At 40.9% G+C, this 15,709-nt stretch overlaps 1 protein-coding gene across 1 annotated transcript; it reads left to right on the top strand.

The window, feature by feature from the left end:
• Positions 1-2,989: 2,989 nt before the first annotated feature.
• On the top strand, positions 2,990-11,911 carry LOC110957594 (neurturin). The gene is made up of 3 exons (XM_022203696.2): positions 2,990-3,069; positions 8,794-9,124; positions 9,638-11,911. Exons 2-3 carry the CDS (start codon positions 8,821-8,823, stop codon positions 10,072-10,074), a joined length of 741 nt encoding a protein of 246 aa, XP_022059388.1. The 5' UTR covers positions 2,990-3,069; positions 8,794-8,820; the 3' UTR covers positions 10,075-11,911.
• Positions 11,912-15,709: the final 3,798 nt, after the last annotated feature.

Here is a 15,709-nt window from a genome sequence, read left to right as displayed (position 1 = left end):
AACAAACGCTTTTGAAGTATTGTCATCACTGTCAACAAATGGGTGTTTATTCCGGATGGCATGTAGTTATCAACCACTGACAATTGGGGGCAGCATTTAGCTATGTTTACAAGCGTGTTATCCTGAACATTGACATTGTTCTGCACAGTCCAGTTTTGTAGGAAGTAAACAGATTACAGTGTATACTAGCTGGACATACACATTTTTAAGCTAAACTGAGGTGTTTAAGAGCTGACATAAAAAGAGTCTATATGTGTCTCTTTTGAAACACAAGTTTCCTCTGCAGTCCTGGGGCCTCAGCCCGTCTGGTCGCAATTGCAAATTGAAATGTATATTTTTTCTTTGGCCAGGATGGATTTACCTTGTTACCACTTTCTCAGAGAAAGAAAGGTCATCTTTCAACATGAAACATTCAGAAAAAAGCCCTCATTGTCCAACTGTATCTTTTTCACAACTGCCTGTTTAGATTTTGGTTCTCTAAGAAGTAGTTTTCCACTCACTGAGATGACATTTGGCTTAAGGCTACTTGTCCAATCATCAAACCACATCTTGCGCAAGACGAGCATAGTAGCAACATTTGCGCCTTATTTCCAGCCGTTCTAATGACACCTCAACTGGAATGGTCTGTTTATAGTGTTACTGATTGAGGGCTTCCTTAAATTCTTGCCCAAACTTAAACAAAATGTGTTTCTTCACTTATCCACGCCCAGTGGAAAGGACTTAATCCAGTGTGTATGGGATTCTGTCATATTGAAATTTGAAACATACTTTCTTGGGTTTTTTTTCTCTCTTTCTCAAATGTCAGACTCTCATCATGACTGGAGTAATCTTAGCTGTTGAGTGAAACTTTTCATTGTATACAGATAAAATGTTTCACTTGTGCAGTCTCTGACTTGATTTACCAATTAACAGCTGTCTTTTATTGCAGTGCAGGCTGGTCTAAGAAAACTTCACACATCTGTGAACAATATGTATCAAGGAGAAATGTTCCTGCCTGCTGTCAGGAAATGTTTCTGGCTTGATGGTTTCTCTTTAAGGCTAGAAAAGCACTATATCCCATGGTCACTGGAAATCATTATTTATTCACATCTGCTCTCGTGTCTTATCATTGAGGTGTGTGTCAATGACTGTTCTCATGTTTTCTGAGTATTTTCTCAGGTCGAATTTAGATGATTTTGCACCTGCTGCCAGTCACCAAAGTATTCTCAGTGAGAAGGTGATTGGAAGTCTTTTCTTCATTTGTGGGAGCTTTATTCTTCTAGTTGTTAAAGGCTGTGAAAAAGGAAATACTATATGTGCTGGTATCAGTTTAGATTATAAGAGAAATCTATCCTTTACATCACTGTGATAACAACTTGAGATTATCCATTAATAAACATTGCTGGTATGACACAAAGGTTTGGTAAAGATTCCTTTGGTTTTACCCCTTTCTCTCAGTCAACATTGAAGGAATTTTAAGTCCAAGGAAGTTCTCTCTTGGCCACGTCTTCCTCTCTAGTGGAACTTTGCAAAGCATGATTTGTGTATAATTTGGCCCGAGGATATCAGAATGAGTCATGTTTCTAGAATGAGATATTTGTTAGCAAGAAATGTTTCCTGTTGTGATGCTGACTTCAGTATGGAGACTGTTGCTTCATTTCACCATCTTTGGTTCCAGACTCAATTCTGAACCATGAGTTCTGTTTGGACAAACCGTGTTCCTGTAGATTTGACTGGTTTATGTTCTCAGACGGCACTGTAAGGTTTCCTCTCATCTCCCCATCCCTTGTGCATTTGCTCACTCCTCTAAACTGGTTGTCCTTTGTTATACATTACTAGACCCCACACACCTGACATTTCTCTGTGAATGGGGATTTATTTAGATTGCACTCTGGAATGCCTGATACTTCAAAAGCACAACCGTCGCTTCTCATTTGCTGCTCAAGGCTCAAGGGCTAAAATACTACTTTGCATTGGAGGAGATGTGAATGTGAGATCCACAACAACAACAGCCTTGGTTTTATCTCTGGCCAACTGTTGAATCATCATGAAATACTCCTGCTGTGATAATCCATTTAACTGGGGTTAATGTTGTCTTAGCACCACTTAAACCAATTGTGAACTTTCTTAATTCCCCCTAAACGATTGGAAGACCCTCGCTTTGGCAGACCCCTCGAACTGCACTGATCTGCCCAATTGAGGCTTTTAACCAATTGCCTGCTTAAGATGGAGACTTTTTTTGCGGCAGAAGGTGAATGTAAGCCCCTTGCTCAGGCCAAGCATGCCTTTGTGTCCTGGATTAGAGCCAGGGAGATTATCATGTCAGGAGTAATCCGACTCGCCCCAAGCAAAACATGGAGAGGAGGAGCAACAGTTGAGGGGGGGAAGCATGCAGAGAATCAGAGAAGCTCCTGTGCTCCACTTTACAACGACGCTCTCCCTCCTCACCCTAACATCTTCTCCACCGTAGAGTTCTGTGTTGGACCTGAAGGAAGACCTGCTGGCTGGAAAGAGGGTAAGGAGATGTGCCATTATCCTGCCCATCAGTGCTGTTCCATTGAGTAAAATGCTTTGTCTCCAAACAGATGGGATAAAAGTAGGATATCTCTAAGATCTGTTTATTACATGCTCTGTACCTCAGTTCTGCTCTGTTCTTTTGTTGTAGGTTCAGGTTTTCTGGCACAAGTGGAGTTTGAGTTCTGTATGGAGAAGCATGCTGGAAGAAGAATTTTATAAAGTGAACCCAATGGCATCAAGGACTTCGCTAAACATCTCACTCTCCTCTTTTGAATGGATTAGCTGAGTGCCATAAGCACATGCGCATTCAAAGAATGTTGATTTTGATCTTTGCAACTAAAGAAGTTCTATGGAGTGTAAATATGATACAGAATAAAACAACCCCTGGACCTGAATCACGTCAGGACAACCTCCCCCTACTTGCAGACACAGAGAGCTGTATGATTTCAGGGGAACAAGCAGAGTCTGCCTCACTCCTCACCTGTGATGATGATGGATTACCAGCCACCACTTGCCTGTGGAGGTCAGCTGAAGACGACGCCACGCAGCTAGTCTGGATTAGCCGGCCAAACGGTAAGAACACCACATCTTCTTTGTAGTTTAAGCGGCGCTTATGAAGAAGGATTAGGTGCTGCTGACAGAGATGCCTCACCAAGTGCTTGAGTGGCAGAAAACACAACGTTGGATTATCTGTATCAACAAATGGCCCTTACTGGAACCACATGGCAATAGTTCACTGCGGGCCTGTCACGAAATGTTTGCAGAGCGGTTACCACTGATTACTGAAGAACATGCCATTATGTTGGAAGAATAACAAGAAAAGATATATATTAATTTCCTGCACAATTTGAACAACCTCTACACATAGAACAAGTTTTATTTTGTCAGTGAGAAATATGTTTCTTTTTTTCGTAGTGTTCAACATGGTGTGTCTCATTCTCATGCATAATTGCTCTCCAAATACTATGGTTTTCCTTACAAAATTTGGTCCAAGACTTAGACATCTTAGAATAGAATTTCAGCGAATTATTGTCTACTGATCCCTCAATCAGGATTGTATGTTTTTATTTTATTTTGCAGAGCTGCACAATTAATAATTTAATAAGACGCTCAGGATACAACATAACATGAATATGAGGGGAGCAAACTGTGATGATACTCACTGTAAGCATTTTACTGAAGTGATGATCCCCATTCCACTAAGTCTATATTATACGTAGAGATTATAGCTGCACCTCCAGAGGCTGCATAGAGGTTAAATCTAAAGTCAATTGAGCCGTTCAACTTTCATAACCTGCCAAAGCTGGTCATAACTGCAGGAGGCTGAAGGGGAGAGTGAACTGATGCATCTCTCTCCATTGTCTCTTCAGCTTTTTTTGTCAGATACATGCAAAGATATACATTGTGTCATAGTAATATGAAGAAAGTGTAGGACAGCAGTGGTGTAAAATCTCATCATATTTCAGATGTTTGTACTTGCTTGTGCTTGCTCTTGTGGGCCATATTTAAAAATGGTATTCAGCGTGTGCCAGATGGCCGTCAAACTTTTATAACAGAAGCATCAACATGTTTAACATGGGTTTAGAGGTGATGCTATTGTGCTAAAAGAGGATCTCTCACAGAGAGATTAGCCAGAATAGCAGCTCATCGACTCATCTTTTAGAAAGTAGCTGAGGACGACATCAGTCTTGCTCACACACAAAAATTATGAGACAAGGATGTTTCTCTGCCAAGCTCATGTAACCTTCTCTGTCAGTTATAGGGGCTATTTAAAGGCAATGTCAGAACTATGCTCTGACTCAACTCTTCCAATAATAGTAATGAACAGGCATATCTGGACAGATGCAAATGTGCATCTTTACATGCATCTACCCTCACACCTCATTAATGCCACCCAAACTGCAACAGGTCTGAGTTGTGTCATTCCGTGCTAACTGTGGGGTCACGGATTAATCTGTATGTAACGACTGGGCATGATAGTAGGCCTTCAAAATAAATGGAAGCTTTTTTAAGCTACTTACCAACACCCAGTAGATTAAAGACATACAAGAATCATGTTTACAATTTGTAGAATGGTGTAAATATGATCACTACGTTGCTGCCATTACCCGCAGTTGTTTTCCCCTTTTTTTTCTCAATAATGAACGGCAGCTTCTCTCACTACAAGGAACAGGCTTGTTTAATTATCTATGGTTACTGAGTGCAGAGCTTGAGCCAACCAATGTGGCTGCCCAGTAAAATTACAGCGCAGTCTAACTTAAGCCTTTTCAGTTGCATTAGAACCAAGGCTGGATTTAGAACAGCCATCCTGGCTCAGGACATCCACTTTATTTACAGTTTTTGGCCCACCCTGGTGCCACGCAAATATCTAACTCACCAAACTTGTCACTTGTCCTCTCCATTATTCTGGCATTTTGAAGGCAGGGGCAGGTTTTGGAGGAAGAAACACCTGTTGGGAGTCTTTCGCGTGGACCTGCATGCTGGCCTTTCCCCTGAGTTAGAGGTGTCTGATGGATTAGGCACAGACACATACACACACACGGCAAGACCTGTGCCCCGCCACCAACACTGCAACCAGTGTTAACCCACGTGACTGCAGATAAAGCCGGCAGGCATAGTGCTAATCCCGCCCTGATCTTGGAATATGTCCCTATTACCTCCCCAAGCACTCTCTAGCTGTCCCCAGGCCTCCTGATGCTCACTTAAGAGGAAAAGACAAGACAAGGCCTCTCTAGGACTCCATAAAGCACGTTGTTTCCTTGCAACAACACAGTAGGTGCTTTCCCACTGTTTGTTATGCTACTGTATCTTTTCCGTTCAGGTATTTATGGGGTGTGTTCAAAGTACCCAAAGACAGCCAGTCACATGGGTGGAGCAGAGCTGAAACACACAGCGTGGTAATAATGTTCTGTACGCAGAGGCCTCAGTTGTTCAGTGGCGAATACACAATAGTTAAACCTGTGGGCATTTCTAGATATCAAGAAGCAGCAGGATTATGTAAACTGGATTATCTAGTGTTTGAGATAGTGCTGCTGGAACATGTGTACATCATGGAAGTGAGAGGGTGTCTATTCAACAATAGAAGTTGAACATTGTCTCAATTTCTAGACAAACCTGCGTCATATGATTTGGAGAAAATGACACTGTACAGTGCTGTATGTGTGTGTTTGTGTATGTATGAGTCACAGTGGAAGAGCAAGTGAAACAGAACCGGCCGTATTAGGAAATATATAGTAACAAAGTCTATGGAATAGTGACACATAAAAGTTGGTATCTGTTTTTTCCAGCACAAAGAAGCTCTTCATTCATGCCTGTCTGTGATCTCGTCTTGTCACATTGGTCAAGATCCAACAAGCGGACAAAAAAGCCCCCATGTCTGCTGGCTTCACTGAAAAGTGTTGACCGCAGACACCCCTTATCCCCATTTTGAAAGATCTCTAGTTCATCTTCCATAGGCTGTGGCATTCTGTGAGTGTTTCCTGCTGGCACGGGAGGGAGGGGAGGGCACGAGTGCCATGCTGCTGTAATTACATTACGCCAGCTTAGCAGCACCACAGCCACTGACCTAATTATTCCTTGAAACATCTATTTTATTGTCTCATTTGAAATAATGCCATCTTTGAGTCACTACAAGAGCTTGGTTGATGGTTGAGGGTCAGGCTCCAACTGTACAACTGATGAATGCTTTGGAGAATACATAATGCCTCAGAAATGGCTTTGACAGACTTAGGAATTCTTGGCTAAACAGTTCACTTTCATGATTGCCTCAAACATGTTAATGACCTTGTGGGACTGTTTCTCTCTTCAGGTGACGTATGGCTGACAGCAAACATACATACCTCATATTTACTCCAATCTCTAAAAACACAAAGTTGTTATGAAGTCTTCCATGCCTGCAAACGCTTTCTCTGTGTGAATAGATGATTTTCTCTATTTGTTTTGGGCCTCACATATTCAACTGGCCTTCATCTCTACACACTGAAGCGTGCATAGACACATCCGCCCATGATGCTCTGTGAGGGCCTGACATTTGTGGATCTGTGAGAGCTGGTTTTGTTGTCTTTGCGACTCATCTGTACTTTTATGTCTCAGTTTGAGGATGGGTTTCCTTCTGCTGGAGAGTCCTCTGGGTTTCCACTATCCTCTGCGTTGGTGCTTTTCTCTGTTTTCTTGAAGACAGCAGCATTTGTCTTTTCAGAAAGTGAACTCTTTATTGATGTCTTTCCAGTGCTCTCCTAAGAAAACACCAGTGCTCCTCTCCCCGTCAATATCTGTATATTATGTCTGTAGCAGCGTGGTAGATATTAAATGTCTGTGCTGATTAATCAAGCCGTGATCATCTGAACAAGCTGCCGAATGCTCACTGGCACTTTTATTGGCACCAATTGACTGCAGATGTGACTAATGTGTTTCTAAGTGGAGCAATATGACAATTAAGGTGTCTTCGGGGGAAATGAGATCAGTGTTTGATGACCAAGCTTCGTCCAGTGTCAGATGTGATACATTGGCAGACTCATTTTATTTACGAGGTAATTGTTTTATCAAGAGAGACACAGCAAACGGGTTGAGGACACTGATGTATCTCTGCTGTGTGAAATAGCTAATTCCAAGGATGAGTAATTGTCCCAAAATGACCTATTAATAGCATAAGAAAACAATGATCTCATTCTTAATTGTTTATCATAACAAACCAGCCCTTTAGAAATGGAGAATTTATCATAGTTAGAGCAGGACCAGTAAGATTTTGGTGTCAGGAGTTGGTGACGAACCAACAGAAACAAAATGAAAGTTTCCATTGAGGCTACTACATATCATGTCTGGTGATTGAATATAACAGTGAGAAATGAACTTGAGACATATAGCCAGGCAGCATATAATGTTCTGCAGGAGCAGTTCCACGTTTGATTGTGCAAATGAGGTTGTTAGCTGAAATGTTTGACTTTCAAATGAATACCATTCTACCCCTTCATTGTGTGGAGGCTGCCTACCATGTCAAACCCATATGGAATTATGAGTGATGAGTCAAGCCTTGACTGATAGGACTGGTTATACCTGTTTATATGCTGTTTACACCACTGCAGCTCATGTGTGCAGTCTCTTTGTATTTTCTCTCTGCGGTGTCCAAAACACTCAGATGCAGAGGAGTACTTTCTGAATCTGTCTGTAGTTCTTCTTTTTTGTTTTACTTACTCAACGGCAAAAAAGTTGAACCACACAAGAAAACCTATTTTTACCAGTTTCTTACTTTTTATTTTTTTACAAACTGTCTTGTTTACTGTGATCTACAGGAGCTACCCACTCATAGTGAACACTAACAGAAAATATTCAGTAAACCAGACAGAAATATGTGTCATTTTGTCTCATTGTAAACAGTTGAGCAGCCTGTATATGTATACTACAGAATCCAGTCTGGCAGAACACTTTGTACGGCTGGTCTGGATTTGCTGTTAGTCACTGACAGTATACCGTTTCCGGCTCTGGGGAGATGTTTTGCTCATTGGTGACATGATATGAAAAATGCAAAGAAATGAGCTTGTAAAATGTCACAAATACCAGTAGCTTCACAACAAGGCAGAAGAAAACGTAAGAGAGAAATTCTCCAAATTGAGTTTTGTGGCTGCTGTAGTGTCAAAGCTGTTGAAAGGGAGGAGCTGTCTAAGATAAAGGGATGCACAAGCACACATGCTCAGTGAGATCTCTGCATACATTGTATTGCAATAGGTGTGGTTTATAAGATTCATGTAGAGAAAGGAATGCATTTCCTCTTTTGAAAAGGAGATTTCCAGAATATAAGTTTCTCAACAGAAATCATGACAAGGAGCTCATATTCTCATTTACATGTGCTTTTGATAAATTAGATAAAGTTTTTAACAAGTTTCAAGCAGTGAGGAGTTATAAAATGCTTCTAGCTTGCCTTTGGTTCAAATAAGAAATTGCAGACGTGTTTTCGTCCTCAGGCTGCAGCGATACAACTTTATACACACACTGCATTCTCAGTTGTCAGCAAGTGAAGAGCAAGTCGGGCTCCTGGATCATGAACCCACTTAAAGTGAAAATGAGCTGACAGCAAAATCAGAAAAAGTAAACTGATGGTAAAATAAAAGCCCTGTTAAAAAAAACACCAGTTGAGAGTAATGGATTTGTGGAAAGGTCATAGAAATGTGATGGTAAAAGAGATAAGAATTACGGCATTGTTCTGTCTGTGCTTTAATGTGACAACTTGAAAAGATGGTTTACATAATTGAAGAAGAGACTGTTTAACCATGTCTGATGTACATTCTGCTTCTCTCTCGATAGAGTTTCAATGCTCCTCCACGTTCTAAGATGAAGTTATGGAAAGGTGCTACTTTTGCCTTCATGCTCTGTGGTGCAGCCCTGTCCACCATCCTTGTTAGAAACATGGCCACTGGCGGACAGTTCAAACTTAAGACAGAATATCCACACACATCTTCATCCTCATCAAGACCATCTTCATCATTAGAATCAACATCTAGAACCTCATCGTCGTCATCATCATCATCATCATCATCATCATCCTTAGCAGGACCCAGAGTGTCGCCCCAGCAGATGGGTGGTCTTCATCGGAGGATCCGCTCAGCAGACGACATGAACGTCGTCCTCTCAGAGTGTAAGATAAACTGTTATTTTCTTCCTTACATGTCTGCTCTGAAATAAGGTGTCGTGTGAAAGGGTTGCCAGGGTTCAGACAGAACACTTAGTACCTGACTCTGTTGTTTATAGAACAGGTTTAAGTGTCTTAGACTAACATGGTATCAATTAGCACTTCATAGTTCATTGGCTCTCCATAGAACCACTAGAAGTTCCAGGGAAAATTATATATTGCATTTTGTTTTCTTTTTACACGGCCTCATTGATGGCCATTCATCAACAAAATTGGTTCCATGGAATTAAAACACTTTGTTATGCTTGTAATGATAAGAGCAGTTTGTAGCTGTCATGACATCAGATAATACATTTCTGTCTTTGCTCCTGACTTTTATTATCTTGCCAGCTACCACTGTAAACCATCTGTTCTGTTGACATTTCTGATTGTTGAAAATGTTAACCACAAAATTACACAGAAATCAGATAATGCCTTCCTCTGTCACCTGTAAATAATGTTTTACCTCGTCCCTGTCAGTTTCCATGATGTTCCAGAGCTTCACGGAGGGCGAGCTTCAGCATGTGATCGGAACCTTGCTAGACAGGAAGAAGGGGAAGAGCCGACGCCTGGCTGAGAACCAGGCCCGAAGGACTAAAAGAGCCCGCAGACAAAAACCCTGCACTCTGAGGGAGCTGGAACTGACAGTGAGTGAACTGGGTCTCGGCTATGAGAGCGATGAGACAGTGCTGTTGCGTTACTGCAGTGGTAAATGCACAGCCCACCGGCATAACTATGACATCACAATGCAGCATATGATGCAGACAGGCTTCAAGAAGAAAGGCCGCAAGGACAAAGTTATCAATGGGCCCTGCTGCCGACCGACTGCTTTCGAAAAGGACTTTTCCTTTCTGGACAACAACAGCCGCTATCACACAATACAGAATGTGTCAGCAAAAAATTGTGGTTGCGTATGACCCAGAGAAATGAACTTGTCACTTGTACATGCTGCTCTCAGACCCTGTTGGAAGAGTCAAACATGGATGCTGTTCAAAGACAAACTATGGAATATCATCTCAAAGGTTGGAGGAGAGGCTGTTCATGGCTGCTCCACAGTAGCCTTTTTTGATAGACTGACATTTGGTCATGTGTCACTTCAAGTTGGGACCAAATCACATGGATAGCAAGTATTATGTTGAGATGTTATGTAAAAAGGCAGAAAATGACTGTTGATACCAAAAAGTTTTTATCTTTTCTATCTGTGTAGTAACACTGTAAACTGTGGTGTAACAACAATGTAGAAACATTATGTTTGCATTTTGTAGATGAATAGTAATTACATGCTATAGACTCATGATGATGAGTCATGGTGGACTAGATCTTTGCTGTTACTGCATGTCCCATGGGTGTTCACTTCAGTAAGTTCAAATCTTGTAGTTTAAGGGGTTGTTATGACCAAAGCCACTTTTCATGGAGAAATGTGCTGTACAAATACATTTTGAAGCCATAAATATAACACAAATAACAAAAGCCCAATGTACCAATGTTCACTTTAAGTTCTGCACAGGACAGTTTGACCTATTGACCTGATTATAATGTCTCGTGATCAGCTGTCTGCAGAAAGTATATTGACTTAAAGGTGTGTTAAACTGTTGTTATCACAGACCATGACTTTGTGACCTGTGTCCCTGCTTCTATGCATTACTGTTACTGACTGCAGTGTTATTACACAGGTGAAAGAACGAGTGTTATTGATATGGCTTTAACAATGAAAGAAAATTATTTTCTAGCGGTCCAGGTTTGATACCCATCTTTAATAAGTGTGTTTTACAGTGTATATGTTGTGTAGATTAATGATGAGGACTGGCTTCAAAACCTAAAACTACACTCTTACTTTAGCAATAGAAAAATACCAAAATGTCCCCATCTGCTCTCCATAGAACAGCTCTCTTTTTTCTACTTTCCCCAAATAACCCTGTGTATAACGTGTAATTACCCATAATCCTCTGGAATTATTTATCCACAATAATTGCCAAAACATACCAAGTCAAACCAACACACATGATGAATTCACAAAGTTACATTCATAAACATCTCACATCTCGAGTTCCAGGTGATATAACCTGTTTAGTTCTTGTCTCTGGATGTAATTTGTTGAAGTTTACATTTACAAAGGTTTTTAGCTAATCTGAAACTCAAGTGTAAAAGAGAAGAATGATTTAAATGAAAAGTAGTGGCAAATTTTTTGTGTGTTTTTTCCCCAATGACATAAAACTGAAGCAGATGTTGGGATTTGAAGTTGTGTTGCACCTATCCATAAAACCATGTAACATTTTCTGATCTAACACCCACAGTACAGCCTTCAACTAGCCCTACAAATGCCTCCTTGTTGTATTGCCTAGTAGATTTTTAGAAAAAAATTAAGCTGTAGAAATGAATCACGAAGCATCTTCTTCACCTTCAATGATCTTTATTTGGTCTGAACCCATTTGCAGCTGCCTGAAGTACAACAAACTATGTTTTTTTTGTTGTTGTTGTTTTCCTGAGGTGGTGAATGTGGGATGCAGATGCGGTGCATCTTTATTGCAGATTATATTGTATTTATTTGGGAAATAAATTATGTTTTTTGCATATTTATTTAGATTACTTCACAGAAACAGGACCGCTTATTATCATTAAGCAACTGTGCCAAAAAATGTTTTATCTAACATCTTATATTGACTGCTGAATAAACATAATTTCAGAGGTATGGGTGTTCATCATTTATCCCAAGCCACCTGGAGGTGTCAGATATTCTGTACTCCGATTGTATTCAAAATAAATAAAACAATAAACTCTAATATCGCAAGATGTTGTCAATAATAATGTAAATTACAATAAGATGTCGATCCCTGTGGTGAAAGTCAAAAGGAGGATAAGCTGATCATCAGATTACTATAAATACCCCACAGCAGGTTGCAACATAGCACTATTGCCATGGTAATATATTATTCTGTGAGATTCACTATCTAATGTCAGCTGTTAAGTGACAGCTCAGCAGCCACAGTGCTGAACACCACTGGTGTGTGACAAGGATTAATCAGCAGACACTGAGTCATTTGACTGTGACAGCTATGCTTTTCAAATGATTGACAAGAAAGGAAATACTCAAAGGAGCACCCTCTTCTCTATATTTAACAACAGGCCTGTAATCTCTCCTTTGTCAACAAAAATGAACTGATCCTCAGTACTATCTGTGTGCTAAAAAGCCTAACATGAATTTTTCTAAATTCTCAAGAGAAAACACATCAGGGAGTCACACTGCTGTACAGAATAACATGTTGCTTCATTACAAAATCATAAAAGCTGTAAGTTTGTTTTGAGTCAATTCCACATACACTGTCCTGCTACCAGCAATAGTCATTGGAGCTCAAGCATGCAGTTGGCCAAGACATGAACTAATTTACAACAATTGCATGATTTACTTAATTTTGAAAAATCTTTCTAAAGACTGGAGTGATCAGCTGTTTTAGGAAACTTCAGTAGGAAGTGGCTGAGAGTGGGGTTGAGGCAGAGTATCACAAGCAAAATATAAAATTACACCAGTGTTCTCTTTTCACTGAAACTCCATAATTCCTTTTGCACCTTCTGTCTTTTGGACGTATTGGGAGGTAGTCTTCAATAAATGCTTGTTGCCAGATGCATAAATGTATCCCTTTTACACAAGAACACTGCATCTCAAAAAGTTGACATTTCCAAAGTTGAACATAAACAACAGAATAGGCAGAAAGGTTTTACGAGAACGTCACCGCGGTGCATGATTTGTAGAATTTCACAACCCATAAAGGACTATTACATTCTTACAGGAAAAACTCTTCAACAGTAGGGTCATCCATGACTGATGCAGACTTGGAAAGCGGATTTTGAAAGTGGACAGTGGACATCAGACAAGCACACTGTTCTAATCATACTGCAACAGTTACGCAATGATCTGCTATACATATGATCTCATTGCGACTTTGCATTTTCTTACAGGATAGAGCAGATGCTTACAGACTGGACTGTTGCACTGTGTCAGTGAATATTCCTGAGGAGTGTTGAGCACAGTAGACAGACATAGATCAGCTGTTTCTGGGTACAGATGGAAATACAAATGCAAGAACCTCCAAAGTTCAGTAGTGACTTCTTCAATTACAACTCTTTAAATGATGAATAAAGAAAGTGTTGATGATCAAGAATATCCTTATTTGAACTTTCCTCAAAACAAGCATTTTGGCACATGCGCATTTGCGCTGCAGACAGTCTATATGGTCACACATTTAGGCCGACATGCAGGACATCCATAAAGTAATCCTTGCAGATCCTTGCAGACTTGTGCAGATGACAAAATTTACGTTGCACCTACCCTTGTGGATTTGTGAATGTGTGAAGCATGAAGTGAGGGACAGACACATTCATGTCAGGACTTAGAAGCAAGTGTTCAAGTCAAATCTAAACTACAAACAAAGCAAGTTTAAATCTGTTCTGATTCTTGTTTTTGTTAAGTCGTTGTGATTCTTTGCGTGGAAGAATACCTGAGCTGCATCGGACTCTAGAATGACTGTTGCTGGCAAACACCAGGAGCTTTTGTGATGTTTGATTAGAACTACTCTTACCTGAAGAATAATGCATTTGGATCATTTGACTGAATTTAGTAACACTGTCTTGGTCTCTATTGATGGACACTGCCCTCTCTAAAATCTCTCAGCTGCCACCATAAGAACATCTTCTTCTTTCTCAGTACCCTTCGATTAAGAAAAATGACCTCTCTCTTCTCCCGCCACTTAAACACAGAACTGTCTCATATTGAACCAGTGGTGATATAGCTGTGGACTGTGTAAGAATGAGTAATGGAACATTGTAATTCTTTTTCATTTTAATAAAATGTCATACTTAATTTTAATGAATTGTGAATGAACTAAAACATGTTTGTAAATGTTTCTAAGAGTAAACATATGTGAATAACCTCAGACTAATTATTTTTGTCCTGAAATTATATTTTTAGAGAATGTACTGATATCTTCCTAAAACTGCAACTGACGTGGTTATCTTCTTTCTTTCAAGGTTTTCCCATAGAACTATCCATAAAAGCACGGGCCAGAAATAATCACCTTAGATACTACTGACAGACTTATTTGTCTCTTTGCCATTCAAATTTTGTCATCAACAACTTTCAGGACTTGAATTATACTACAATATAAAAAATTAAACATATTTTGCAGCTGGCTTCTAAAGGTGAAGCAATGCAGAAAATTTCAGTTTAGATTCATCAATCTTCAAATACAACAGAGATGGAGAGACATTTGTTCAATGCTCATCAATACAGTAAAATAATTACACTTTAAACACTTAAAATCAAATTATGTTTCCAGAAACAGTTGCCCAAATACTCTGAATAAGGCATAAAACACACTCAACTGTTTTCATGGGGAATTTTTCTAGATAGAGGTTCCAGTGAGCAGAGAGAAGTGGAGTGTCAGGGCCTCTTCCTCTCCCATCCCACCTGGCATCCAAATCCCCTTTTCCTGTCTCTCTCCCTCTCTCCCTCTCTCCCTCTCTCTGTCTGTCCCTCTCTCCTCTGCTGCGTCTGGTGGAGCCCAGCCTCACGGCTGGCTCCACTTGACAATCAGCATTATCTCCCCAGAGTCCAGGCAGCTGGGGTTCATTTGCTGATTACACCTCCTGACAATAAAAGACCGGCTCACCCATACAGACTCTGCCAGATCGTAGACTCGACTTCACCGTCAATTCAACTCTCGCCTTTAAATGCCTCTAGTGTAGTAGTTATATTCTAATGTTGTTTTGTCTTCTCCTTCGCCAGTACCACCCAGCTGTCCGGATCCCCTCCTGGCCTGTTTCACCCAGCTGTCCGGATCCCCTCCTGGCCTGTTTCACCCAGCCGTCTGGATCCCCTCCTGACTCGCCTGCCCCATCATGCTCCCCTCCTTGGCTTCCCCCTTCGGCTCCCCTCCTGCGCCCCGGATCCACCTGCCGTCCCTGCGCTCTCGGACCATCCGCACCTGGCTTCCTCCTTCCCGCGACGCCACACCTCCAAACCCTTCTGCTGCCGTCAGGGTTTTGTCCGCTCTCCAGCCGTCACACTCTGATCCCTCCCAGAACCACCTTCGGCCACTGATCCCCGGCTCCGGTGCTCCTTCCCCGGACTTTCTCCACCACACCCTCCTGGACTCTTCTCTGGCTCCCCACTCCTCCACTACTCTCCCAGGCAGGTTTAGAGAATGGCAATAAACCATTCTCTAAACCTGCTTTCTGCCTCGGTAGTGTGGTTCTCTGCTCGGGTCCGCCTATTCGTATCGTGACATGCAGTATCCATTTGAACCTCATCTGAAGGCGCAATCTTTGCCAATGTTAGCCATTTTTAGCTGGGTATGTGCTGTTAATTTTCTTACCAATCAGTTATTGTAAGAAATGTCCAGATTTAGGATTTGTTTTCAATAAACTGTCTTGCAGCTGCCATTACAACTGTGTTGAACTCAACTTCATTTGTTTCAGTTTTATGTCGTTTATTCTTTTTTTGCCTTTTGCACAATAAAGAAATGCCCTCATTCTTAGTCCCACCTACAACTCAAAAAA

This window comes from Acanthochromis polyacanthus, chromosome 9 (genome assembly GCF_021347895.1).
Source record: "Acanthochromis polyacanthus isolate Apoly-LR-REF ecotype Palm Island chromosome 9, KAUST_Apoly_ChrSc, whole genome shotgun sequence".
Classification (NCBI taxonomy): Eukaryota; Metazoa; Chordata; class Actinopteri; family Pomacentridae; genus Acanthochromis; species Acanthochromis polyacanthus.
Note: the sequence above shows the minus strand (reverse complement) of the source record. Positions and strands in the feature narration are given on the sequence as shown.

Coding starts and splice junctions, on each gene's coding strand:
- LOC110957594 (XM_022203696.2), top strand. CDS start 8,821: ATGAAGTTATGGAAAGGTGCTACTTTTGCCTTCATGCTCTGTGGTGCA. Junction 9,125..9,637: donor GAACGTCGTCCTCTCAGAGT/GTAAGATAAACT, acceptor CGTCCCTGTCAG/TTTCCATGATGTTCCAGAGC.